Genomic DNA, 24,957 nt, shown 5'->3' on the forward strand with positions numbered 1-24,957 from the left:
AATCCACATGGATTTAGTTGGACCTACTTGAACCTTAAGATTAAACAGAAAGTGTTTCACCTTAGTTGTGGTGGATGACTATTCTAGGTTCACATGGGTAGATTTCCTAGAACATACGGATGATGTTTTTTCGGCTTTCACAAAGCTATGTGAAAATGTCTAAAAAAAACAAGGTTGTAGTATTATCAAAATTAGGAATGATAATGCAAAAGAATTTAAAAACTTACAATTTGATTAATATTGCGCAAAGCATGGTATACACCTTATATTTTTAACTCCCCAGACTCCTCAGTAAAGTGTTGTTATTAAGAGAAGAAATAGAACCTTAATTAAGATAGTAAAAGTTATGTTACATGCATACAATTTGCCACATAGATTTAGGGCCAAAACCGTCAATACCATAAACCGAGTAAGCATAAGGCCCTTTCTCAAAAACATTTCTTATGATTTGTATACAGGCACCCTTCCCAACATAACTTATTTTCGAACCTTTGGATGAGAATGAGAAGCATTTATGTAAGTAAAAACATCAACATTAGTAATTTTAAATGAGGTGTAGTCATATTAGAATTTAGATAAATTCATGTATTTACCTATGTGCAACCTTATTATATAGAACAAATAGAGTGAAAGCAATTACATATCTGGTCTACATAGATATAAAGGGTCTACCCCCAACGCATAAAAAAAAAAAATCTTCTCCTTTTTTTTTATGGTTTTGATTGACATAATGTGTTCATCTGTTAAATGAAGAAAAGCAGATATGTACAGTTTGCATTCCAGAAGATGTAATTTACTCTTCGAAGGATTGTTTTCTCATCCTTCGCATTCTAGCTCCCCATGACATGTTCACTTCTGAAGCTTTGCGCCTGCTTCTCCACTTCAAACCTGCAACTTGATCTTGCCAGCGGTTCCTCCATGCTGTTTTCTCCTCCAGTTGCTATCCAGAAGAGAACCCAGTTCAGATGGAGGAAATAAAGAACACAGAAAACCAGGAGACTAAACTATATATATATAAGAGCAGTGAAGAACATCTGAGATGAAAAACAAACCAAGTTCTATGGAACTTCAAACAATCTAAAGAACAAAAACCCTTTACTATGAAAAACACAACCAAAGATGTGACTAAATTTGAAAGATTTGGTGAATGAAAGCCCAGGATTAAATGTTCTCCATTTGAGAAGAAACAATCAAGTGGTTGTATTTCTTCAAGTTTTCAACTTGTTTTATATCCCAAAGTATCAAAAAAGACAGGAAGTTTAGTTTACTGGGATTTTGCCCTAATTAATTAGTTTGTCTTCTCAAACATTACAAACAAATGATCTTAACTCTGGGATGCAGGAGCAAAACAGATTACCCTGAGTGAATGAATTAATTAGGTAGATGCTCTAAAATATCCGTTCCAGGAAAAATCAGCATGCTAGATCTAATTCCAGAGGAATTATAATCACTGTGATCTGGGTAGACTGCAAATTCACAAGAATGGAAGAAAGAAAGCTTCAAATCATTAATAAAAAAAAGAAAAAAGAGAGAAAGGGAACCCCCCAGCAAACCATATTAATTCAGAGAAATAGTGAAAGAGGAAAGCTGCAATAGCAAGAGAAGCCTGGAATTTGCTCAATCGAAGGGGCACTTCAACTAATTGAAATTGAAATTGAAATTAAGAAATTAAGAAATTAAGAAATTGAGGTTGGAAAATTCAATTTTTTTATATTATATTCCCTCCTTTGAAAAGAAATCTCAAAGATCACCATGTTACCTGATCGAACTGCTTCCTTACGGAGAATGCGCAGTGCAATCCCCTAGCCAAATCTCTATCGTAAATCTCTCTTTTCCTGGCATCAGAGAGCGTCTCATACGCCTGCTGCAATCGAATGAAACGCTTCGTGTACTCCTCCGTTCGATCAGGCGGGGAGACGTCAGGATGATACTTGAGGGCCATCTGCTTGTACGCTTGCTTTATTTCCGAAAAGCTCACATTTTCTGAAATCCCGAGGAGCTCGTAGAAGCTGGCATCGGAGCTAAGATCGGTGAATTCGTCGCCACGGATGGAGAAGGTTTTGAACTTGGCCGATTGGGGAGGCGGGTAATTGAAGAACGTGGACGCATTAGGCATCAAATTTTTGTGAAAAGCATCAGATTTCAGCGTAAACACCCGGACATCGAAGACCAAGGAGAAGGACCCATTGCTGATCGAGCTCACCGGTGAAAAACCGGATCTCGAAGACAGATGAGCGCAACCATGGAGGAAAACCGAGAATCTCCGAGTCGAGACGGAAGCACGTTCAGCGGCTCTGGATGGCAGAAGGAGTGGAGAAGCTTTAAGGGTCGGTTTCTGCAAATGGGTGCCGAAGGAAACGATGAGAGAGCGCGTCGAATTGGTGGGGAGATTGGTTTCTTGGGAGAAGAAGTGGAGAGGGTTGTTGCTAATGCCGTCCGAGATCAGTCGGCAGCTCATCTTTGCTTTTTCTCTGTTCCTTGCTGAGAGAACTCGAAGCAGGAAGAAAAACGAGACCCACGTATCAACCTTTTTTTCTTTCTTTTTTAGTCCCAGTTCTCACAGTTTCCACAGTGTTCTCACCTTCGTCCTAAACTTTCATATTATAAATTATTTATTTATGAAAATATATTTATAGAGAGTTTTGGTCGACTTAATCACTCTACGACTTGCTCGTTCAAGGTATTGAAAAATTTCATGCTTCAATGGTTTTGTGAGTTGATTGTATATATTCTACATCATCAACTTCTAATGGAAGACATATTGAAGTGGTATCAATGTAATTACCTTCCCCACATCAAAGAGGTCGCAAAGGAGGTAACTTAAATGCTTTCTCATAAAGATGGCACAAGGGTATAATTATCTAAGAAGATGTATGTTTACGTATGTCTTTTCCTTTTCAAAACTTGTAGCCCTAAAGACATTATAATCATTGTAAACTTTATTCCACAACTATATGCAGAGGCTCAAAGTATGGGGTAAATCATATTAAGTCTCCCCTCTCCTCTCTCAAATTCTTCCTTAGAATTGTCTCCTCTCCCAAACTCTTTCTCCATCTCTCTAGCCAAGTTCCCTCTTCTTCCTCTCTTCTCCTTTCCTCTTTCGCTACCTTGGTCAAGGACCATGTCATAAGATCCTAAATTCAACATGATATCAAAACATTGGATATAGGGTCCTCACATCAAGATGAAAATTTTAAAAGCTCTATTGATCAAGCTTCATATAGAGTTCTTCTTGTTAATGAAGCAGTTTTCTCTTGAAGTTGAGTCAAGATAAGTTTTTTTCTTATGAGATTATTGTTGATAGTTCTTTATCTCTATAAGATGGTTTATGGATGGCTTTCTCATCTACTCTAAATAAGGAGCAGGTGATTATATTCTTGGCTTTGAAAGTGGCTCGTCCATGGTGATTATGCTCAATTTTTATTCTCCGTGCAAGATCGATTATGTTATTGCTCTCTTGCATAGTATGATGATGTTTGTGACTAGAATTTTTGTATTAATGAAGGTTCACTATATCTGTTATTGGCATCCAAATTTATTATGAGTTAAGCTTGTTGTTCTACCATTTTTTTTTAGTTATTATATCGATTACTTGTTGCTCCTCTTGACTCTTCCCAAAGAGCTCAGCAAAAGATTGTATGAAAGGGTGTCAAGAAGAATTTTTTTTTATAAGGTTGTTGATCTTCACAACTGTTTTTTGGTATTTCATTGGTTGTCTTATCCACTCTGGCATCTTACCTAAAAGATTTGAGGGAAAAAGAGAAAAAAAGGCCAAAGAAGGCATGATTCTATCATCCAAAGCAGTTTACTAATTGAGGTGATTAGTCTTCCATTCTTGTTTAAAACTGCATAGTAATTTACTTATTGTCTTCTACTAAATCTCGAGATAGAGGAGCTTGGGAATCTCAAGCTTTCTTCATACCTGAAAGCTCACACACAGTCAAACAGCCTGCTTACGTTAACAAATTCTGGTTAAAAAATAGATATCTCGGAATTCAATGGGCAGTCAACAACCTGCTTACGCTAACAATTCTCTTAAATAGAAAACTACAAGGAAAAGACATTAAGAAAGCCACTCTCGTGCATGAAGAAGACAGGAACAGAGCCAGGAGAAGTGTAGATGAAAGCTTCCCCTCCCCCAAGAACAATTCAGATAACAGTTCTCGAACGAAAAGGAACTGCCTTAGAACTGCTGCATCTTATAATTAAATACAACGATTTGATGTAATGTAAAATATAATATCATCATTCGTAGTGCTGATGATCTTCCGGGATTCGCAACCCGATGAATTCAGTATTTTTATGATGAGGATGGAATATAATAAGCATGTTTAGGTGAGATTCAGATACAGCTGTGGGCGCTGAAGTATGCCCATTAAACAATGAAATACAACAATAAAGAAAAGACTATACAGTTTGACAATTCTGCAGCTTTTGTAAACCAAGTGATGGACTCAAATTAGGGTGGCCTCTCTAACTTGGTTCTTGCATGAGGATTGAAAGTTGTTTGCTTCAATTGGAGACAAATCTTGCTTCAATATAGATTGTTTTCTTCTACTAGTCAATACCCATTGGTCTGATGGGATGATAGATGAACCTTAGGAAAACTTGGACTTATAACGAGGGGTGGCATCGATTCGAGCCGGTTCGTGAGCAGCTCGACCTCGGCTCTACTCGATTCGATTTATCTCGAACTAGAGTTCGAGATTCAGATCAGACTCATTTAAGTTAAAGAGTCAAACTCAACCGAACCTTGGTTCAGTTCGAAAGCTCGCGAACCAGTTCGTTAACTTAACGAAGGCCTAGGAGGCGGGAGCCGGGAGCAGGAGCTGTCTTCGACTCTTCAAGTTCAAAACAACTCTTCATCGTTGGTGGCGGAGCTAGGGCGGGAAGAATTGCAGGCGTTGGTGGCGGAGCTAGGGTGGGAAGAATAGCGGTCGTTGAGTAGAAGGATGTTGCAGGTGAAAGAAGAGGAATCGTTGGAGCTTCCATTGGAGTCCCTCAACTCGGTGGTGTTGGAATGGGAAGAAGACGAAGAGCTGGAGGAAACTAAGAGAGTCTGAACCATGTCAAGACGTGAAAAAATATGGAGGGGTAAGAGCTGACCCTTGTAGAAGAGCTCATCTTCGGGGCAGAGATGTGAAGGTTTCTTGGAAGTCAGGGAGAAGGAGATGGTGAACTCGAAGTCGGAAGAAGAGGAGGAAAAGAAGGCGCAGAGGAGAGGGAGAAGGGATTGAGGTTTGGATCTATGTTGCCGATGGATTTAGCCATCTTCTTCATCTTCTCCTCGTTAAAGTTCCATGGAAAAAGAGAAGAATCAAATGAAGAGTAGAGAAACATGTTCTAAATTCAAGATCATGTCCTATCACAAGCCTTGTTCCGTATTTAAACCATTTTGGTTGACTCAAGATTCAGGCAACTCAACATAACAAAGACGATGGATTAGAGACGGATAATAAATCGAGTTCCATGTGTAACATGCCAGAGCATCGGGCCCACCAATCTTGCTGGCCTAGTTCATTTCAGACCCTTCTCCAACAAAGAACCTTCACGTAATGAAATGATGACTTTGATACTCAAAATTGCTCAGGAAATTTTTTATAAACTTGTTTGAAGTACAAATTGGTAAAGAAACTACATGATGCTGGATGCAACAGCAATTTGTCATTCCTCTTATTGTTTAAGGCGCTTTCTTAATGCTAACTCCACTCAAGTTTTTCAAAAGAACAAATTAGTAGTGTTTTATAAATGCAGCTGTATGAATCCATCCTCCAAGAAAAAATGAAAAAGGGCATGCGATTAAGTCATCCAAAACCATTTTTTTTATACTTTTTCTCTGTCTCGATGATCTGGTTTTCCAATCCTTGAATCAGAACTATCTGATTGAATACAAATGGACAAAACTAACGTTGTTTTTCAAAGAAATATTTTTGTGTTTGATTATTGAATAAAGATTATGCATAATTATGCAACTTTTATGAATAATTTTATGCATAGTGTATAGATAATTTTATGTAGGGTTAATATACAAAAGTTATGCCCAATTTTATGTAAAATGTATGCATAATTTTATATACAATTTATTTGACATGTATTATATGCAAAGTTTTAAATGTAGGTTGGAGCTCGAGCTCAAATTCAGTTAAAATTATTGGGCTCGAACTCAATTACAATTTTTGGCTCGAGGCTAGGTTTAGCTTGAACTCAAATTCAAAATATTTAAATCAAGCACGACTCGAACATAGGCAAGTTCGGGTTCGGCTCAATTCGATGTCACTCCTACTTGTAATTAAGTTATCTAGAATATGAGGAGCCAAGGTAACTTGTAACTCAAGTTCAAATAGCCCAACAACTTATTCAAGTAAGATGTTTACTCTTCACTTCTCTCGTGAAGGTGGGAAACCTATAGCCACCAAAAATATGCAAAAACAAATAATATATTACCCTCCAATTACCTAAATGTTATGTGACTAATAGATTGAATCTTTGGTAGCTTGTATGAATTGTCTCAGGAGTCGGAGCAATTTAATGAAATCAATTGCGGTTGTGTATTTCTTGTTCTTCAAGCTAGCTTATTTTACCATCTCGTTAATTTATCACTTTAAATCCTAATATTTTAATACTTGTAGATATTTTAGTTCTTAGTCACTATAATAATTTGTCATATCATTTTATTTTTTTAAATATTAATAAAAAAAATTCATTTCTATTTTTCTTGTGCATTCAAATAAAAGAAACTATTTTTCTCTTTTGTTTTCTCTCACATTTTCCATGAGCATCTAAGAGAAAATAAACTTCTTTCTTTTCTCTTCTTTTTCTATTTCTTTCCCACCCCCCGTGATGCACCCCCTCATCCCTCAACACGATGGAGCTCTCCCTTTGTGTTGGAGGGTGAGGAATTCCCACTGCCTTCTTGGTTATACTATTTTTTTATTGTAACATTGTTATTAAAATATATATAAAATAAGTAATTTTTAATAAATATTTTATAGTAATTTATTTTATTAAAATCTAATAACAATTTTACTTCAATTGTCTATTCGTATTACAAGGCCATGTTTAAAAATGCAACATTTTAATAGGTCATATTAGGAAATATGAAATTTAATATAGTTGTATTTAAAAAATCCAAAAGAATAATCAAAACAACTAGATTAGAAACAAGAGATTTAAATTTTAATAAGAAATATTTTTTTTTTGGAATTCCCTCTAACAATACAATACATTACAAGTATGATCAATCAATGGACTTTTCATGATCAACCATGTTTTATGTCCCTACTAGCAAGTTTCTATTTGATCGGTCAATAATGTAAGATAATAATTTATTCAGTGTAAATTTGGCTTACCTAGACAATATTGATCAATCAATCCAAATGAGATGATCGATCATACTTTATAGCATCAAACCATTATCTAGATCATCGATCAATCGACTTACAATTGTGGCATGTGCACTTTTGGATAATAAATCATTCTAATGTCAATTCATTTAATTTAACTTTAAAAGCATAAGAGCGATTAAATCTAAGTGTTCTAACATGTTTTAAAAGATGTGTTTAACGTTTTAAAACACATACGAATGCAATGAATGTCCTAGTGTCAGTTCATTTTATTTAACTTTAAAAGCATAATAGCGATTAAATCTAAATGTTCTAACATGTTTTACAAAATTTTGTTATCATCAAAAGCAAGAAGAGGGTCAACTTATGGTCAATAAAAGTTCCAGTGATAGAAATAAATTTTATAAAAGAAAAAGAAAACTGGTCACTAATGTCTTATTTCGTTGTTAAACCAACTTATATTGACGAAGAAAAACATGCAGTGGCTAATACCAAGTTTTTGGGAAAAATTCCCACCTCCACCCAAAGACCTTTTAGCGATAAATGCAAAACTTCACCACTAACACAAACACAGGCAATATAACAATAGAAACAAAAACAAAAAAAAAAACATTTGTTGCTACATGTCACATAAACATCAACTTTAATATTTTTTGTTAAAAAAGCTACTCTTCTTAATGACAAAGTGTCATGTTTGTCACTAAATTTTTCCCCTCCCACCACCACAAAAAAATTTCCCCTCTACTTTTTTCTCCTCTCCTTCCCTAGCCCAAGTATAAGCTTTCACCCATGGGTGAGTTACTGCCTTAGAGATCCTCCTAGCTGCCTCCATGTTCGTAAGAGAGGAAAAGTGGGAGGAGAGATTTGGTAAGGGAGAGGGGAAGAGAATAGGAAGGGGAAAGAGGGAGGGAGAGAGTGGGAGAGAAAATCTACCAAGGGCACTAATATATTTAGGCGTACAATGCATGTCTTGGTTGCTATTTGGAAGGAGCGACAACACTCAATTTCTAAAACATAAGCCATATTCTGCAATTCCGAACTCTTCAGCTTAAATAATTAAAATCAGTGTCTTGATTTGAAAAGTTTACTGTGTTTCGCAGCCAGACGAATACATTGGCAAGAAGATAACACAGCTGTCGTGACGGTAAAAAGAATAGCACAAAAAACACGACCTTAAAACGACAAATTAAAATCACTTTTTGATGAATCCAACCTTAAAATGTAACCAGGGTGCTTCAAACAACACGTTGGAACCTACTCTTTCAACAAGATTCCAAAATAAATAAATACTAGGTACAACCTAAACAAAAACACGCAGAGAAAAGAAAGGAAGCTACAACTTATCAGACAAGAGGTCTTAAACTATTACGAAGAGATAAAAAAATTGAGGATCAAAATAAGGTGGGTTTCTGGCTACTGAAGCACCTAAAGGCAAGTTCTAATGAAGTGATCCCTCCTCATGGTTTCAGTCAAAATTTCTTATCAAGTACTAATTTTTTTAACGCATATTAGGTACTAAATACATACATTAAATGGAAAACAACTGGGAAATGGAGCAGTGGCATGTAATATAGCTGCCAAGATGCAGACGAAGGTATTTGTAAATGCATCTTTTGTTTGCAGTTATGATGCCAAACCGATTGAAGAAGACTATGTACCAAAGACATACCCTTGACTAATGAAAGCAAGAACAGCTGGTTTTTGTCATCATAACCTAAATATGAAATGGGCAAACGAGCGAGACCTAATATCTTTGGTATCCAAGGCAAACTTAAATTTCAACTTTCAGCAACAAAGAAGACATGGCCAGAGCTCCAGAGCTTTTCGTACCTGGTTCAGGGACCAAACTCTCAGCTTCTGCTTTTGATTTGTACCATCAATAGTTTACCCTAACGAAAAGCAACTGAAACAAGGGACCAAAAAGACAAAAAATAGAAAAAACCAACAATTTCAGGTGATAAACATTATAAGTTGTAAAATATACAAGGATTTCCCATAATCATATTTTACAGATAGCAGAACAATCAACAGAAACCAAATAAAGAACAGAAGGTTTTCGTAAAACCCCTTCATCCTCATTCATTTTTATCCTCATTTAATCAATTTTTTTAGATCAAATACCCCATACCTAAGATATAGGTCCCTCTCAGATGTACATCATAATGCAAACTAGAACTAAAGAATTACTATTGTTATTATTGCTATTATTATTATTATCACCATCATCATCATCATCATCTTCTTCTTCTTAAAAAAGATTTAAGTTATTATGTATAGTATGTCAACAAGTAACATTTAAGGAGGTGACAAGAATTCAGGTGGTCCTACAGCCAAACAAGGAAATACAAACCAGAAATGAACATAATTGAATTAGAGATGTTGCACTGACAAACAAGAAGATAACAGAAATCATTTGACACCACCTGAACTGTGACAACAGCTAAAAGCAAATTATTAAAAAAATTCGTCTATGTGGAACTTAACAAAGTCACAACCAAGCAATGGAACCTAACGTTGTTGTTTCACATTTACTGTTACTCAAAACTGAGTGAATTCAACGCAAAACACATAAAGCATATTGAAGTTACTTTCTCTTCTTCTTCTGTTTTTTTTTTTTTTAGAAGATCGTGTCTTGGAGCATTTTTGTAAGGAGATGAGGCTTGATTGTGTAAGTGAAGGCATTTTTGTAATTTATTGAGACTACTTAATTAAATAGAAAAGGGGTCATGCAAGAAGATCTAATTTTGAGCTTTTCTCCATTCTCTCCTCCCTCTCTCCCTTCTCTCCTCTCATCTACTTCTCAATCTTCAATTCTCACATAGTATCAGAACAATAGATTGTGTCTCGAAGCGTCTTCCATCAATCATCATAATTTTTTTACGGGAGTAATCTCTTAGAAGAGGGATTTTATCAAATCTTTTGGTTACTGGCTGGTAAAAACTCAACCTTTTTCCCTTTTTTCTCTGCCATAACCCTAGGTTACTAGTTCTACCAATCATTGAATGATCTCTTATGATTTGATTGCCCTAAGAGGGTTTATTTGTCTCCTTGGGATGTGCATCACCTATACCTATGGCATCCTCCACTAGGCTGATGTCAGCCCAATAAAGGGATATTTGGTATTATTTTCTTGGAAATTGGTGTTTATGCACTCAGTAGAGGTGTTTGAAGCGAGCACATCCTATTTTTTGCCCTAACCCTAATTTCTCAAGGTGGGATGAACTACTTGGGAAGTGTTCTTGTGTAGATTTGTGATCTCATACATATAACATGGCAGATTCAGGTGAACTATACCCCATCTGGAGAGGTTTCAAGGTATGATGGAAAGGGTACAATTACTATTACTTCTGAGAAATTGATCCGGTCAAATTGTCTCAATTGGGCCAATTAGTCAAGATGTACTTGAAGACCAAGAAGAAGACAAAATTCATTCAAGATGATCCCCCAATTCCAGCTGATGATGATTGAGAAGTTGAGAACAGTCAAGTTATGACTTGGATCGCCAATAGTATTGATTCTATACTGAGAAATCAGGTAATGAATTGTGAGACTGTAAAGGCTATGTGGATGTCCTTAGAGTCTATGTATGCTTAGAAGAGCAACCTTTCACGTGTGTATGAATTATACACAAACTTCTTTGGATTGAAAAGGGGAAACAGAACAGTTATAGAATATTATAGTGCATTTGTGGGTATTGGTAGGAGATCAATGTTTATTATCTATTCACTACGGAAGAAAGAGAATTAAGAAAGCAACAAAATCAGCTAGTGGTAGCAAAATTTCTTGATGGTTTAGGTGCCCTATTTGATTGAATCAAAGCCCAAATACTAGCCTCTGATGAGATGATTACATTATCCATCACTTTTAACATGATTATGAGGGTTGAGAAGACAATTGTACCTAACGTGGGTAAAAATGTTAAGGTGGTGGAAGCTACTGCTCTTAATACCTTAGATATTGTATCATGCTCAGTAGACTCCTCTAGACATCATACAGGTTCTAGCAAAGATAGAGGTAGAGATGGCCCAGGCCGAGGTGATGGTAAATCTGAGAGGAAGTGTGTCTATTGTGGACGTAACAACCATTACTCAGATTAGATGGTGACTTAAATTTAGGAACCTGCATGGACCAACTCTACTCTCCATGGTGGCAATGGGAATGTATCTAATGTTGTAGCATTTGTTACACCGGGAGCCACATATGACATGCAACAGTTAATCTAGCAGCAACAGCAGATTGCACAACGTATGGCTTAGATTTCAGTTGCTTCCTCTTCAGCGTATGTGGCTCATGATTTTGTTCCTACTCCCACCGGCACCAGTTTAGGTATATCAGCTTTGCATGTGCGTTCATCACCATCCTGGGTTCTCACTTCAGATGCCTCTAAACATATGTCAGGTATGTCATCTCTGTTTTCTGACTTGAAGGAGTCCTTCAATATAAAGCATGTTAATCTTGGTTTTTTTATAAAGGCGTGTTAATCTTGTTGATGGGTCTATTTCATCAATTTAGGGAGTGGGTACTATCACTTCAGTGTCTTTCATGTCACCTCAGTCAGCCTTACTCATCCCTAATTTTCCTTTGAATCTATTATATGTTAGTCAGTTAGCAAAGTCTATGAATTGTTCCCTAACATTCTATACTACTCGTTGTGTTTTCAAGATCTCATGACGAGTAAGACAATTGGTTCCATTGGTGAGAGAGGCGGGATTTTATTATTTTGAGAGCCACCTTCCAAAAAATATTTTACATGCATTACACTCAATAGACTCACCTCTACAATGGCATATGAGATGAGGTCATCCATCCACAGCAAAATTGATTCAAGTATTTCCAAAATTTCCTTCCAACATTTCTTTTAGTGTGAGTCGTGTCAACTAGGCAAGCATACAGGAGTTTGTTTCCGGTCTCACATCATAAATCCAGTCAACTATTTGAGATTGTACATTCAGACATTTGGGGTCCTTGTCTTATGACTAGTTAGTTTGGCCATAGGTATTTTATTTCGTTTATTGATAATTTCAGTAGGTGCACTTGGATTATCTCCTTAGGGAGAAGTCTATTGGTTTTGATGTATTTCAACTTTTTTATAATGAAATAAAGAATCATTTTGTTGCTGCAATCAATACTTTGCATACTACCAATGGTCTTGTGTTCATGAATCAAAATTTTCATATTTTTTGTCCAAGACAAGTGATCACTCATCCTTGTGTATTTACTCCTCAGAAAAATGGAGTGGTTAAGCATCAAAACCGTCACTTACCTGAAATTGCTCATATTATGATGATTCATGTGAATGTCCCCAAGTCATACTGGGGTGATGTCGTTTTTCCTACATATTTTTTATTAATAGGATGCCTTCTTTTGTTCTTGAAGGAAAGATTCTTATTCAGGTCCTATTACCATATGTTCCTTTGTTTCCTGTATCACCCCGTGTGTTTGGTTGCGTTTGTTTTACTAATGTTTTGGAGTCTTCCAAGGATAAATTGTCTCTTCGGACTATAAGTGTATCTTCTTAGGGTATTCTCAAACACAAAAAGGATATAAACGTTTTTGCCCATTTACTAGAAAAACATTTGTATCTGCAAATGTTACATTCTTCGAAAATGTTCCCTTTTTTTAGTCTGATTCTTCAGGGACGGTACCTACTATTCCTCCAAACCTTGGATCGATTATTATACACTCCCAATTGATGAGTGCATTCAACCTTCGCAAGGTGTCACTATTGAAACACCTTTGCAGGTGTATTGGCTTAGACAGGCGACTTCTTCTCAAGTTCCAGATCCCTCTCTCACATCGGACCATGACTCTGAACTGTTTAAGGATCCTTAGGTAGACTTACACCTTCCTATTGCACTCTTGAAGGGTGTCAAAAAAGGTACTCAATAACCCTTGTCTCACTTTGTCTCTTTTAGTTCCTTGTTTGATAGTCACAAAAAGTTTGTCTTGTCCATCTCTACTTGCACTATTCCTTCTTCGGTGCAGGATGCCCTTTTGTTCCCCAAGTGGAAGCAAGCCATAGATATCAAGATGGAAGCATTGGTAGACCAAGGAACCTAGCAGTTATTTGACTTACCTCCAGGGGCTGCAATTGTTGATCGCAGATGGGTATATACATTGAAGTATAACGTAGATGGGTCTATTGAGAGGTATAAAGCTAGACTGGTAGCTCAAGGGTACACCCAGACACACAGTGTTGATGTCTTTGAAACTTTTCCCTTGTTGCTCGACTATCTTCTATTCGTATATTGATTTCTACTGCAGTGAATCAAGGATGATCCTTGTACCAACTAGATATCAACAATGATTTCTTGTATAATGATCTGCAAGAGGTGTATATGGAGCATTCTACAGGATATGTTGTTCAAGGAGAGACATAAAGAAAGTAGACTCAAGAAAGCTATTTATGGCTTAAAACAAAGTCTACGGGCCTGCTTTGAAAAATTCAGCCAAGTTATGGGATTCTCTAGAAGCCAGTGTGACTACTCCTTGTTTGTAATGAAAAGATCATCTAGGATTATAGTATTGCTGGTGTATGTGAATGATATTATTTTATTTTTTTAGAAGAGGTGTGAATATATTACTGAAGAAAAAAAATTACATACCTTGAAGCTAAAAAGACATTTCCTCCACAGCAAGATGTTGGAGGGTAACGCCTTTTTTCGCTTGAGCATCGGCCAAGTCATTAGCAGATCTTGGAACATGTTTCCAAGTGCATTGTAAAACAGAAATTAACTTAGAAATTTCATCAAAAAGCTCCCAATGACGCCAAGGAGGTTTTGATGGCTTCGAGCACCAGTTAATAATGACTTGAGAATCCCCTTCAACCAAGAGAGCACCCTCCTTTTTTTGCTTGAAAAGTTTCAGTCCGTTGAACAGCCCATGCAATTCCGCGCAAGTAGAGTCAGATACTCCAATTGGACCCGCTTATGTGAAGAGAAGATTCGCTTGATCATCGTGAATTACTCCGCCAAACCCAGCTGGCCCCGGACACCCGAGAGCACTTCCATCAAAATTTAGTTTAAAATGTCCAGGAGGAGGTTTGGACCATTCAACCATTACAGGGGCCTTCGATGGAACAGACATACCCGCAACATTTCGCCAATTTTCACGCATGTTTGTCGCTTTTAAATTACAAAATTCTTTGCGAAGGAGAACCCAAGAGCTAACTTGACCGATGATCTACTCACAAAGAATATTCCGAGGGAGGGCTTTCTGATTGAATTTACGATTGTTTCTTTCTTTCCATAAATTCCACGCAATGTGTCCAACATAGCAAGAGATCAAAATTTTCCCCAACTTTGGAAGATGCGAGCTAACCAAAGTTAAGATAGTGTTATGTAAATCTTGCGATGGGCAATATAATAAACCGATTTTGTCCATTAATTCGGTCCAAATCTTATGAGCATATTCGCAATGTAGAAGCGTGTGATCTGCTGTTTCGAGGGATGTGTTGCAAAAAGGGCATTCTATATTAGGAATATTAGTGCCACGTCTTTGCAAAGCGTCAGAAGTTAAGATTTTCTTACAACATACCGCCCAGATGATTAACTCGAGGAGGAATCAGGAACGACCATGCAAAGGCAGCAGGATGTTCTGCGTGGGGAGGCGGATACGAAATCATATGATGGTACGTAGAAGTTGTAGAGAACATACCTTGTTTGTTCGGCATCCAGATGAGTGTATCGGTAGAGCTTTTTAAAGTCACATTAGAGAGCAAGTTGACCAGGCAAGTGGCTTCAACAGCTTCGGAGTCATTCAACGCTCACCTGAGATGAAGACTCCAGCCGCCCAAAGACTACCAATGGTCGGAAACCATTGTGCTACAAGATCTTGACAGTTGATATAAACGTTGATGACTTTCCTTCAAAACAACTTGACCCTATCCACCAATTTCGTCCAGAATAGAGTATCTGTACCGCTCCCAATGTAGCATTTGACGGCAGATTTGAAGCTAGGTAAGAGTTTGGCAATTTTCTTCAAATAGGGGATAACATGTAAAATCTTCCCCCGTCCGTCCACCAACCATTGTCTGTTCCAAATTTTATTGCAACCATTCGGCGCCACAGCAGATTGGGTTGCATGTTGAACTTCCAAATCCACTTTAAAAGCAGAGCCTTGTTTGTGGTAGCAATGTCCCGAATCCCGAGGCCCCCATTACAAGTGGTTTACAAACATCTATCCATTTTACAAGATTAAACTTTTTTTCCCCATTTGGCCCATCCCATAGGAATCTTCTTTTCAAAAATTCGATTCTATCCCGAATAGATGATGGACAATGGTGCAAAGATAAAAAATAAGATGGGATACCATGAAGGCATGATTTGATAAGAACCAACTTACCAGGTTTGGATAAAAATTTCCCTTTCCAAGAAGCTTCTCAAGCCGCTCAACAACCGGAAACCAGGAGTTTTTCGTAGGCAGGAGAGTCAAAGGTAAGCCCAGATATGTGCTCGGAACGGACGCTACCTTACAACCCAGATAGTTCGCCATTGAGTTGAGAATAGAGGCTTCGATATTAAATCCAAAAATTGATGTTCCCAGCTTATCTTTTGACCGGAGGTCAATTCAAAGATGTTCAAAATTGCTTTCATGTGTTTTATTCAGTCAGGTAATGAAATACTTTATGGGGGTTGAAATAGCAAGAAGCAAAGGAGTTGTCTTGACACAACTGAAATATATAACAGATATGTTACAAGAATATGATCTTGTAAGAGCTAAACCAGTTGATACTCAAATGGAGGTTGGCCATGATCTCCATGATGATCAAAGTGCATAATTGAATGATAAGACACTATATCAAAGATTAGTGGGTAAACTTATACATGAAAAAGTCACTAGACCTGATATCTCATTTGTAGTAAGTGTAGTGAATCAATTTATGGAGCATCCACATAAAGTCCACCTAAAAGCAGCACCGAGAATTTTAAGGCATCTAAAAGGGGCACCAGGAAAGTGTCTTTTCTTTAGACCTGGTGGTCATTTGAAAATTGAAGCCTCATTTGACACTGATTATGCTGGTTTCAAACTAGACATGAAGTCTACTGGCTATTGTGTTTTTCTAGGGGGTAATTTAATAATTTGGAAAAGTAAAAAGAAAAATGTGGTTGCTCGGTCTAGTACTGGAGTTGAGTATATGACAATAACTCACGCTGTCAATGAGTTGATGTGGGAGAGATCAGTCTCACAGAAGTTAGGCTTCTACCAGAATGAACCTATTACAATGTTCTATGACAACCAGGCGGTATCTTTACTGCTAGTAATCCAATCTTTCATGAGAGGACAATGCACATAGAGGTGGACTATCACTTTATTCAAGATGTCATGATGGAGGAAGTCACCCCATATGTTCGATCTGGAGACCAACTTGGAGATATTTTTACTAAGGCACTAGGAAAGCATGATTTTTAACTTTCTATAACAAGTTGGGTCTCTTACACATATACTGCTACTTGAGAAGGAGAGTTGGAAAACAAGTCCAGGGGTATTTTGGTCATTCCATCTCATCAATAGATTTATTCTTCTATGTAATCTTGTTCTACATGTTGAATTGTCTATGGTTTAAGTTTCATATACATAGGGCATATAGAAAGTGAGGGCATTTTTGTAATTCATTGAGACTCAATTATATAGAGGGGGCCATGCACGACCACCAAGAAGCTCTAATTTTGAGCTTTTCTCCATTCTCTCCTCTCTCTCTCTCTCTCTCTCTCTCTCTCTCTCTCTCTCTCCCCCTTATCTCCTCTCTTCTACTTCTCAATCTTCAATTTTCACACATTGCTTACATAGTTAAATGAAATTTAAGAGATCTGCTAATTCGGCAGCAGATGTGCTTGCCAAGGAGGGAGCTTTCCTGCAATCTCTCGTTGTAAAGGATTTGCGCCCTCCGCTTTTGAAGTTTTGTAGTTTTTTCTTCCTTCTTTTTAATAAAATTACATCTTCAACAAAAAAACAAAAAAAAAAAGTTAAATGAAATTTATTTATCTTAAAAAAATTGACATTGTTGTATAAATAGTAACTATCCGTATATTAAAGATAAGCAGAACTGTTGAGCACTACACGAAAAGGAAAAAATAATCAGAAAGAAAAAGGAAAATGATTGTCCCCACATAAACAATCTATTGAGCAAAACTAGTCTAAAAATGTATTGGTAAGCTCAAGACCATTGAATCCTGAGTCTATCAGTTGCCTAGTAGTAATACCTAGACAAGAAATATTGAACAGACTAAAATATGAAAAAGAACAAGACAGACTCATAAGCCATTCCTCAACAAAATCTCCCATGTGACTTTGAGACTTAGCGGGTCTGCATACCTTCACAAAATAAACGATGATGAAAACTATGTCAAGTTGTTCAGGATAAGCTCCAGACAGAGGATCCATGTAAAAACCTGCACAGGTTCCAAATCAAAGAGACCATAACCACATCAAGGGCAATTTATGAGCCTACAAGTTTGGCATATCATAAAAGCCCTAATTCTATTTAGGTAACCAACATAAGAAAAATTGAAATTAGAGAATCTAAAGTGTGAAGGCTTAACCACCATATATTCTGTGCAAAACTAATCTATTGTGCAGGTTAGCCTTGTCAAACATCATCTTTGAAAGTTATGAACGCAAACAAGATCAACTTATATAAAATGAAGACAATAAACTCCTGTCCCTCATATAACAGCACCCTGTAACCCACCAAAAAAAAAAGGAAGGAGAAAAAAAAAAGGAGAGGAAAATAGTGATCTTAGCAAGATAACAAGGACAGGAAAAACAATAACCTTAGTAAGGTCACAAAAGATATAACAAGTCCACCCATTCATTGCCATATGGAGAGAGAAATAAAAAAACCTCTGCAAAGTTGAGACTTTGGGAATTCATGATATGCAGAGAAATGACAAGCAACTCAGCAACAGTCTCACTTACAACTGGAGGCCAAACTCATGTCACAAAATACTTGGCCAGCCATAAATGTAGTGTTCCCACTTCATAGCCTGCAAAAGCGACCAACCACAAACACAATTATGAGATGTCAAAACTAGAGTAATCTTAGGTCCTTGTTATAAAAGCTTTTTTTGGGTAGCCAAATTCCACTGTTTGGCTTCTTCCTATTCTGAGGAGCTCTTCATATGTTCCTTGGGAGAAGATTCAGTAATTCCCACTTCCTTTGATTTCCTTGAATCCCTGGACGAAAGACCTAGTGCTTTAATCTCCTTGGTGTTCTCAGACCTCCTGTGCCTTGACTTCACTTTCTCAGGATTCCTGGAGTCATTTTTATCATCAGAAAGATACATATCATCTGGAGATCTGGATCGCCTTCTGTGACGAGATGAGCTAATGTGTCTATCTCGTTTGCCTTCAGATCGGTACTTATCCTCAAGAGATTTAGATCTGGATCGCCTGCTTCGTTTATAGGAAGACTGTTGTCTACCTTTTCCATCCAAAGAACTGTACCTGCCCTCAGGAGACTTAGATCTTAACTGCCCTCTCTGCCGAGAGGTCTCTCTGCTTTCTTTTATGTCAATATAGCAATAACTGCCCTCCATGGATTTAGATCTTGAACGCCTTCTGCGATGAGAGCCATTCCGACTCTCTTTCCTATAACCAGAGTAGTGTTCATTCTCTGGAGATGCAGACCAGTCGTGTCTCTTCTTCATAGAAGAGACCGTTCGGGAATCTTCTCCTGTATCACCATCATGACAATTAGCCTGTGAAGAAGTGGAATTAGACTGCTTCTTAATTTTAGCAGCAGCCCCATAAGTATTCTCAAAATCATTAACCTGAAGCATAGCCTCAGGAGACCTGGATCTCAAGTGCCTACTGCTTTTAGAAGATTGTATATTAGCCTGGCCTCTTGTATCATCAGGTGGATTCTTTGCTCCTAAAGAACTTGACATGGAATGCCTCTTGTTTTCAGTGACAGTATCTCGAGCATCTTTTGTCTCATCCATGTGATGCTTAACCTCCGGGATCTTGGCCCTGGAGCCCAAGCTGCTTTTTGAAGGTGAATCACAAATAAGATCCTCGCCATCAACTGAAAGACATTTAGCCTCCACGGATTCTGATCTGGAGTGCCTTCTGCTCACTAGAGCAGGCACACTGGCATAATCTCTTTCAACATTAGATGGATGCTTAGTTTCAGGAGATTTTGATCCGAAGTGCCTTCTACTTTTTGAATCAGACCCATGGTTAACATCTCCTGAGTCATCAGAATATTTTGCCTCTGGTGATTTAGATGCGGTGAGATTACCGAGTTTGGAGGGAAGCTCCTGGATATTACTCTCCTTATCATCAGTCAGCAGCCTGTGCTCTGTGGATTTGGAATGCCTTCTGCGATTACGAGTCTCATGAGCATTTTTGGTATTCCTATCTTCAGCTGACTTTGATCTAGCCCTTCTACTTTGTTGAGAGATGGCTCCATGACTGCTTTTCTTATCATTGGATTGATCTCTACCTTCTGCAGATTTAGATCTGGACTGTCTACTGCACCTTGGAGATGATTGAATTCCTCTATGATAACTAGGGGACTTCAAACTAGCCAGAGATGATTTTCTCATTTGAGGACTTGGGCTCCTACTTTTCTTTCTCCTTGAGGAGTGGCCCTCACCTGATTTTCCTCTTCCCCTTGCCCTCTCCCTCTCCCTCTCCCTCTCCCTTTCCCAGTCCCTTCTTCCAACCCTGCTATAGCCATCTCTTGGATCTCTGTAAGATAATCGCCGGTCATTGAAGTGATGGCGAGATCTTGGTGGTGATCTGGATCTGCCATCTCGGGAATACCATGAAGGTGAGAAAGAGCGGGACTGCATTCGACTTCGGTACTTCACAGGTGATCTTGACCTGGAGTCCAAATGATTTTCAGTAGGAGACGGTGACCTGTTGATGAGTAAAACTAGTTCAGTTACCACAATGAGAATGTGATTAGAAAAAAACTTAAGTAGTAGTTGATCATTTACTACAAAAGAAAGATTAACACTTGAAGACTACAAATGAAGAATCAAGGACACTGCAGTAACTACTGACTACTGATTGATCTGTGATTATTTCACTAATAATTGTTCAACATTGGGAATCCCAATACCATGATAAGATCCACCAAGGTGGTCCAAACCTTGCATATCGCAATATAATGGAAAAGTTGCAGGCTGTTGAACTAATCCATAAAATATTTGTTTATGTGGTCAGGCGCCTACAAGGCCAGAAAAAAACAAGGCTAAAATCAAGACATGCCAGGCTGGTAACAATATGTAAATCTGGAAAACTATGCTCCAAATTAGCTAATCACCTCAGTTGGCAGGATATCCAGGTAGTAAAGTGAGTTAACAACTAACAAAAACTATGCTAGCCAACTTCAGTGACTGGATGTTCCACCACACAAAAGTAATAAGGCTATTCTAAAGGTGCATTTGGTACTTTACAACATATGGCAGCTTGGCAAGTGCAATGAGATCTGGTAGTTCACTGTTTACAATTGGTTTGTCATAGCTGAGGACTAACATATTTGGAAGACAACCCAGCAATGGAGGATGATCCGTCATGTTGTCCCATATCTGGGACAAAGCTGTGATGATGATGAAAGAAGTTTACTAGTCCCGTGTACTCCCTTCAATTCATATGTTTCAGAGTTCCATTGTTAGTGTGACTTTCAAGCTATTGAATCTTCAAACTGAGGCAACTTAAATGAGTAGCAAGTACCATATTAGTTTCAAAATGCTGGGCATAAAACATTTGTCCAAAACAGGGCAACACTAACAGAAGACATTAAAAAAGTTTAGAAAACATACAAATATATGAGAATAGAAAGCATATCTGGGAAACTCAAAACTATCATAACAGAGGAAAGCAGAAAGACATTACTACAAAATAAAGATTCATACACCTTAGGGAGACAACTCTAACATCCATCACGAACCCATATCTCAAATAAATATGTGATATAAAAAAATTTAAAACAAAAACATCACAACATCATTTCAGAAGACTTTGGAAAACAATGATAAAGCACTATTTTTTATTTATGCATTTACTGAAAAGGTAAAAACATTCACAAGACATGGTATGAAAAATGGCTTGCAGATTAGATACCTGGACTTCTGTTTCACTTCATTATCTTCACTTCCCAACCCATCTGCTTTCAGCTTTTTACTTATTTCTGCCGCTCTGCTTGATGCCATCTCTATCGCAGACTTCATTGTAGCTGCTCGATTTGCAGCCTGCTGCGATGCCATTGTCTGTTGCATAAGCAAAGCCTGCTGAAACTGCATTTGTTGCATAGCGACGGCCTGTTGCATAACCATAGGCAGCGCAGACTGGCTTGTAGAAACACCAGGTTTTGAAGGGAGAGACTTTGCCATTTCAACATTTAGAGGACGACCCCCAACATCCATATTGTTTAGTGCCAATGCTGCAGTTACTTCTTCAGGCTTTGAGTACTCTATGTAAGCAAAATGCTTTGAATCAGTAATGCTGCAATCCACAACTGTACCACAGTAGCTGAATAGTTGTTTCAGCTGCTCTACAGTGAGAAGAGGGCTGAGATTACTGACTTGCAGAGTCCTCTTCAGGGTATCAGATTTCTTCGCTTTATCAGGTGAGCCTAAATTAGGACAGTAAAAAAGCTGAGTAATTCATCACTCCTACAAAATAACAAGTAAATCCTGGCAGTGCATCGCAGCAAAAGAGTTTCAGTGATGTTTGTAGAGAGATAGAAAATGCAGCAAGAATGTGTTTTCTAAAAAGTAGTAAGCATTTGAGGGAAATCCCTCCCCCCCGCCCCCCCCCCCCCCCACAGGGGCAAGCAACCAGCCCTACATATAATATCTCAAATATATTCATTGAGTTTGTTATACTTTATAAGGGGCTTAATTACCTAAAAGTAAATTATCGCCAAAGTTATGCATGATAAGATATTATATTACATCATACAAATCAATTATTAACTCAAAAAAAAAAAAAAATAGGAGCAATAAGCCAGCGCAGTTCTTGTTTCACAGTGTGAGAAGGGGTTTATTGTTGCACAGCACATCCCTATCTTATGTACAGATAAAATATAGGAAAAGGCCAAATATGGCATGAATCGAAGTGGTGCAAAAGACTAAGAAAGTAGATCCAGCACCAAAGATAAAGAATGACAGAGCAGAATAGAAGAGGAGTCCTGCAGCCATCCCAATGCAGTTGGGACAAGAAAAGGCAATGATATTATATAGAAAAAAATTACAAATCAGATACAAAAGCAGCATAGGACTTACAGATATAGAAAATCACAAGTATTTATTTTCTCACAACTAAAGAGACAAATCAAACATAACAAAATGCTGAAAGAAAAGCCAGGACAGAAGTCAGACCTAAAGAATCATTTGTAGACTGTGCTTGTGCTTGCACCTGTGCTACATGAGCTTGCAGAGCTTGTGCAGCCACAATAGCTTGAGCAGCCGCCATTGCAGCAGCAGAAGGGGCCATTGGAACTTGACTTAAGGTTCCCATTGTAGTTGTGGCCGCCAAAGCAGCCATCAACAAATTCTGAGGCGGATGGTTAAACTTGCAATCAGTTTTAACGCACCTACCATTCAAGAACTCTCGACAAACTTCCCCAAGTGAGGCTCCAACCCCAGGTAAAACCACTCCTCCAGACGCTCCCGGCATGATCCCAGGGATCATCCCCAGAAATCCAGGAAATGCTCCTGAAATCGTTGCAGAGTAATTTGGCATATTGGGCATAGTTTGGTTAACGGGGTTAGGATATGGAGACGATGTGGAGAGACCCACTAATCCCCCATTAGGCCCTGTACTGAAGAACACCGGAAATGGGCTCCCCATGATTGACTTCCCGTTGCACTCGACATGCACCATATAGTTCCCACGTTTTGGAACAGCGTAAGTCACAGTATAACTTCCATCCTTCATGTCCTTCACCATGCCCTCCTGGTCAGTTCCCCCTACTCCTACTCCAGGCGAGACCTTGACTTTGAGTTGCGCACCGCCAGTTGCGATTTTCCGGCCATCAGAGTCTTTAGTGACAACCACAAAGGAAGACAGTGCACAGGCTGTTCCACCAGCAATACCGGCGCCAGCGGCACTGCATTTGGAAGGATCAACTGGTCCGATAGGCTCGTTACTGAGGCCCTCCGACTCCTCGACCTCACTGTCGGAAGAAACAGGTTCCTTTTCCGCAATTTTATCCACGTCTTTGAAAGTCGCTTCGAAGGCGGCTTTAGCTGCAGCAGTCTTTTCAGCTTCACTCTTTAATTTCGCCTCTTCCGCCTGTTTCATCCATATTGGACGGGATACAGTTACCGCGCGATCTGCCATCACCGCTTTTTTTTCGCTTCTTTTGCAATTGAAAATCTTAATAAAGAACAAATAATCCAATCATCTAACGAACAACTTCAATAAAAAAATTATCTTGAGCTCGCGCCAAATACTGTCGTCGCAGTCGGGATCAAAATCCTACAAGTCAAGCTCAATTAGAAGAGCCTTCTCGAACCTAGTTATGTCACGAATCGACCTCGACTAGGGTTTTTCAATCTACGCCCAAATTTTCCCCCGAAGCCAACCCCAAAACCTGCAAGAAACTGAGAGAGTCTTATGACAACATAGAAAACTAAAAGTCGAAAATTCTCCACCAAATTGCCGTTACCTTTTTCGATTCTAGGTTCCTCTCCACAGGTCCGATCCGACAGGGCAAAGGGACGATCCGAAGAGGCAAGACGCACGACGGTGTACTAACGTGAGACGATATGGCAAACCGCAACGAGATCCGGATCTGTTGATTCGTCAATCGCTTGACTAGGGTCCTGAAGTGTTGACACAAATGAGCTTCAGCAACGGAACCAGTATGTCATGCCTTACTATCTAGTATGTCCAACATGTTTCGGCCTGCTTTATGTTTTAGGATTGAATATATTACATGCAAAATCAGAAGCTCTAATAATTTTTAAAATTTTGTAATAATTAAAAATATATACAAGCCTATGAACTAAAATATCTATAATTATTGATATATTATCAATAAATTTTTATTTATCAATTAATATCAATATTAACTATAAAATGTTATTTATAATTTTATTATAATAGTAATTATTATTATTATTATTATTATTATTATTATTATTATTATTCTAAAATAATATTCCTAAATAATAGTTAGAGGCTCTGATTATAAAATACCTCAATCTAACCTAAAAAGTAATTACTAAACATAAAAAAGTTGCAAGTTGAAAGTTCGAGTCTACTTGGCACAGGTCAGGTTTCTCAAAACCCGAACACGACCTCGATCCCTAGTTAAACTACCCAAATCCTAGTTACACCCAAACTACAACTTCTAAAATAATTAAACAATTGTTACATAAATAGAAAACTTATAAAAGTAAAAATCTTCTTATTTGTGACTTCTTTCATGAAACTCATAAAAGACTATAATATTAATCTTGAGTGTGAGACTCCTTTACGATGAGAATCACATAAGACTTCTATATTTGTTTTTTCAACAAACATATACCTACTAAAATAAATTTAAAAAATTATATATAGTCGACCCCGTCTTAATTTGGAATAAAAATTGGAGTCAAGCTCTATTTTGAATTTGTCAAGGAGTCAAGCCTAGAGACGAGTAGTCGACCCCGTC

At 37.9% G+C, this 24,957-nt stretch overlaps 2 protein-coding genes across 7 annotated transcripts; both read right to left on the reverse strand.

Annotated features, from left to right (window-relative positions):
* Nucleotides 1–634: 634 nt before the first annotated feature.
* Nucleotides 635–2,539, reverse strand: LOC137962027 (chaperone protein dnaJ 20, chloroplastic-like). The gene is made up of 2 exons (XM_068808733.1): nucleotides 1,760–2,539; nucleotides 635–940 (listed from the first exon to the last, which is right to left on the reverse strand). The coding sequence occupies exons 1-2, from the start codon at nucleotides 2,456–2,458 to the stop codon at nucleotides 794–796; spliced, it is 846 nt and encodes a 281-aa protein (XP_068664834.1). The 5' UTR covers nucleotides 2,459–2,539; the 3' UTR covers nucleotides 635–793.
* Nucleotides 866–24,126, reverse strand: LOC137962026 (uncharacterized). 6 transcript variants are annotated; one of them, XM_068808728.1, is made up of 7 exons: nucleotides 23,968–24,126; nucleotides 22,676–23,892; nucleotides 21,417–21,927; nucleotides 17,885–20,207; nucleotides 17,658–17,734; nucleotides 9,174–9,246; nucleotides 866–940 (listed from the first exon to the last, which is right to left on the reverse strand). In XM_068808728.1, the coding sequence occupies exons 2-4, from the start codon at nucleotides 23,637–23,639 to the stop codon at nucleotides 18,443–18,445; spliced, it is 3,240 nt and encodes a 1,079-aa protein (XP_068664829.1). In that variant the 5' UTR covers nucleotides 23,640–23,892; nucleotides 23,968–24,126; the 3' UTR covers nucleotides 866–940; nucleotides 9,174–9,246; nucleotides 17,658–17,734; nucleotides 17,885–18,442. The 6 variants fall into 6 exon arrangements, with proteins under 6 accessions (XP_068664829.1, XP_068664832.1, XP_068664831.1 ...); XM_068808731.1 differs by lacking the exon at nucleotides 866–940 and having other exon boundaries at nucleotides 7,770–9,246; nucleotides 18,261–20,207; XM_068808730.1 differs by lacking the exon at nucleotides 866–940 and having other exon boundaries at nucleotides 7,770–9,246; nucleotides 18,186–20,207.
* Between the last annotated feature and the right edge of the window lie 831 nt (nucleotides 24,127–24,957).

The sequence above is a fragment of the Aristolochia californica genome, unplaced genomic scaffold (assembly GCF_029961685.1).
Source record: "Aristolochia californica isolate CCGP_79_NKW_82.1479 unplaced genomic scaffold, dmAriCali1.0.hap1 SCAF_4, whole genome shotgun sequence".
In the NCBI taxonomy this organism is placed as follows: Eukaryota; Viridiplantae; Streptophyta; class Magnoliopsida; order Piperales; family Aristolochiaceae; genus Aristolochia; species Aristolochia californica.

Coding starts and splice junctions, on each gene's coding strand:
- LOC137962027 (XM_068808733.1), bottom strand. CDS start 2,458: ATGAGCTGCCGACTGATCTCGGACGGCATTAGCAACAACCCTCTCCAC. Junction 941..1,759: donor TAAGGAAGCAGTTCGATCAG/GTAACATGGTGA, acceptor TCTTCTGGATAG/CAACTGGAGGAGAAAACAGC.
- LOC137962026 (XM_068808728.1), bottom strand. CDS start 23,639: ATGGCAGATCGCGCGGTAACTGTATCCCGTCCAATATGGATGAAACAG. Junction 21,928..22,675: donor GTCTACAAATGATTCTTTAG/GTCTGACTTCTG, acceptor GTCCTAATTTAG/GCTCACCTGATAAAGCGAAG. Junction 20,208..21,416: donor GAAGTGAAACAGAAGTCCAG/GTATCTAATCTG, acceptor ACTCATCAACAG/GTCACCGTCTCCTACTGAAA.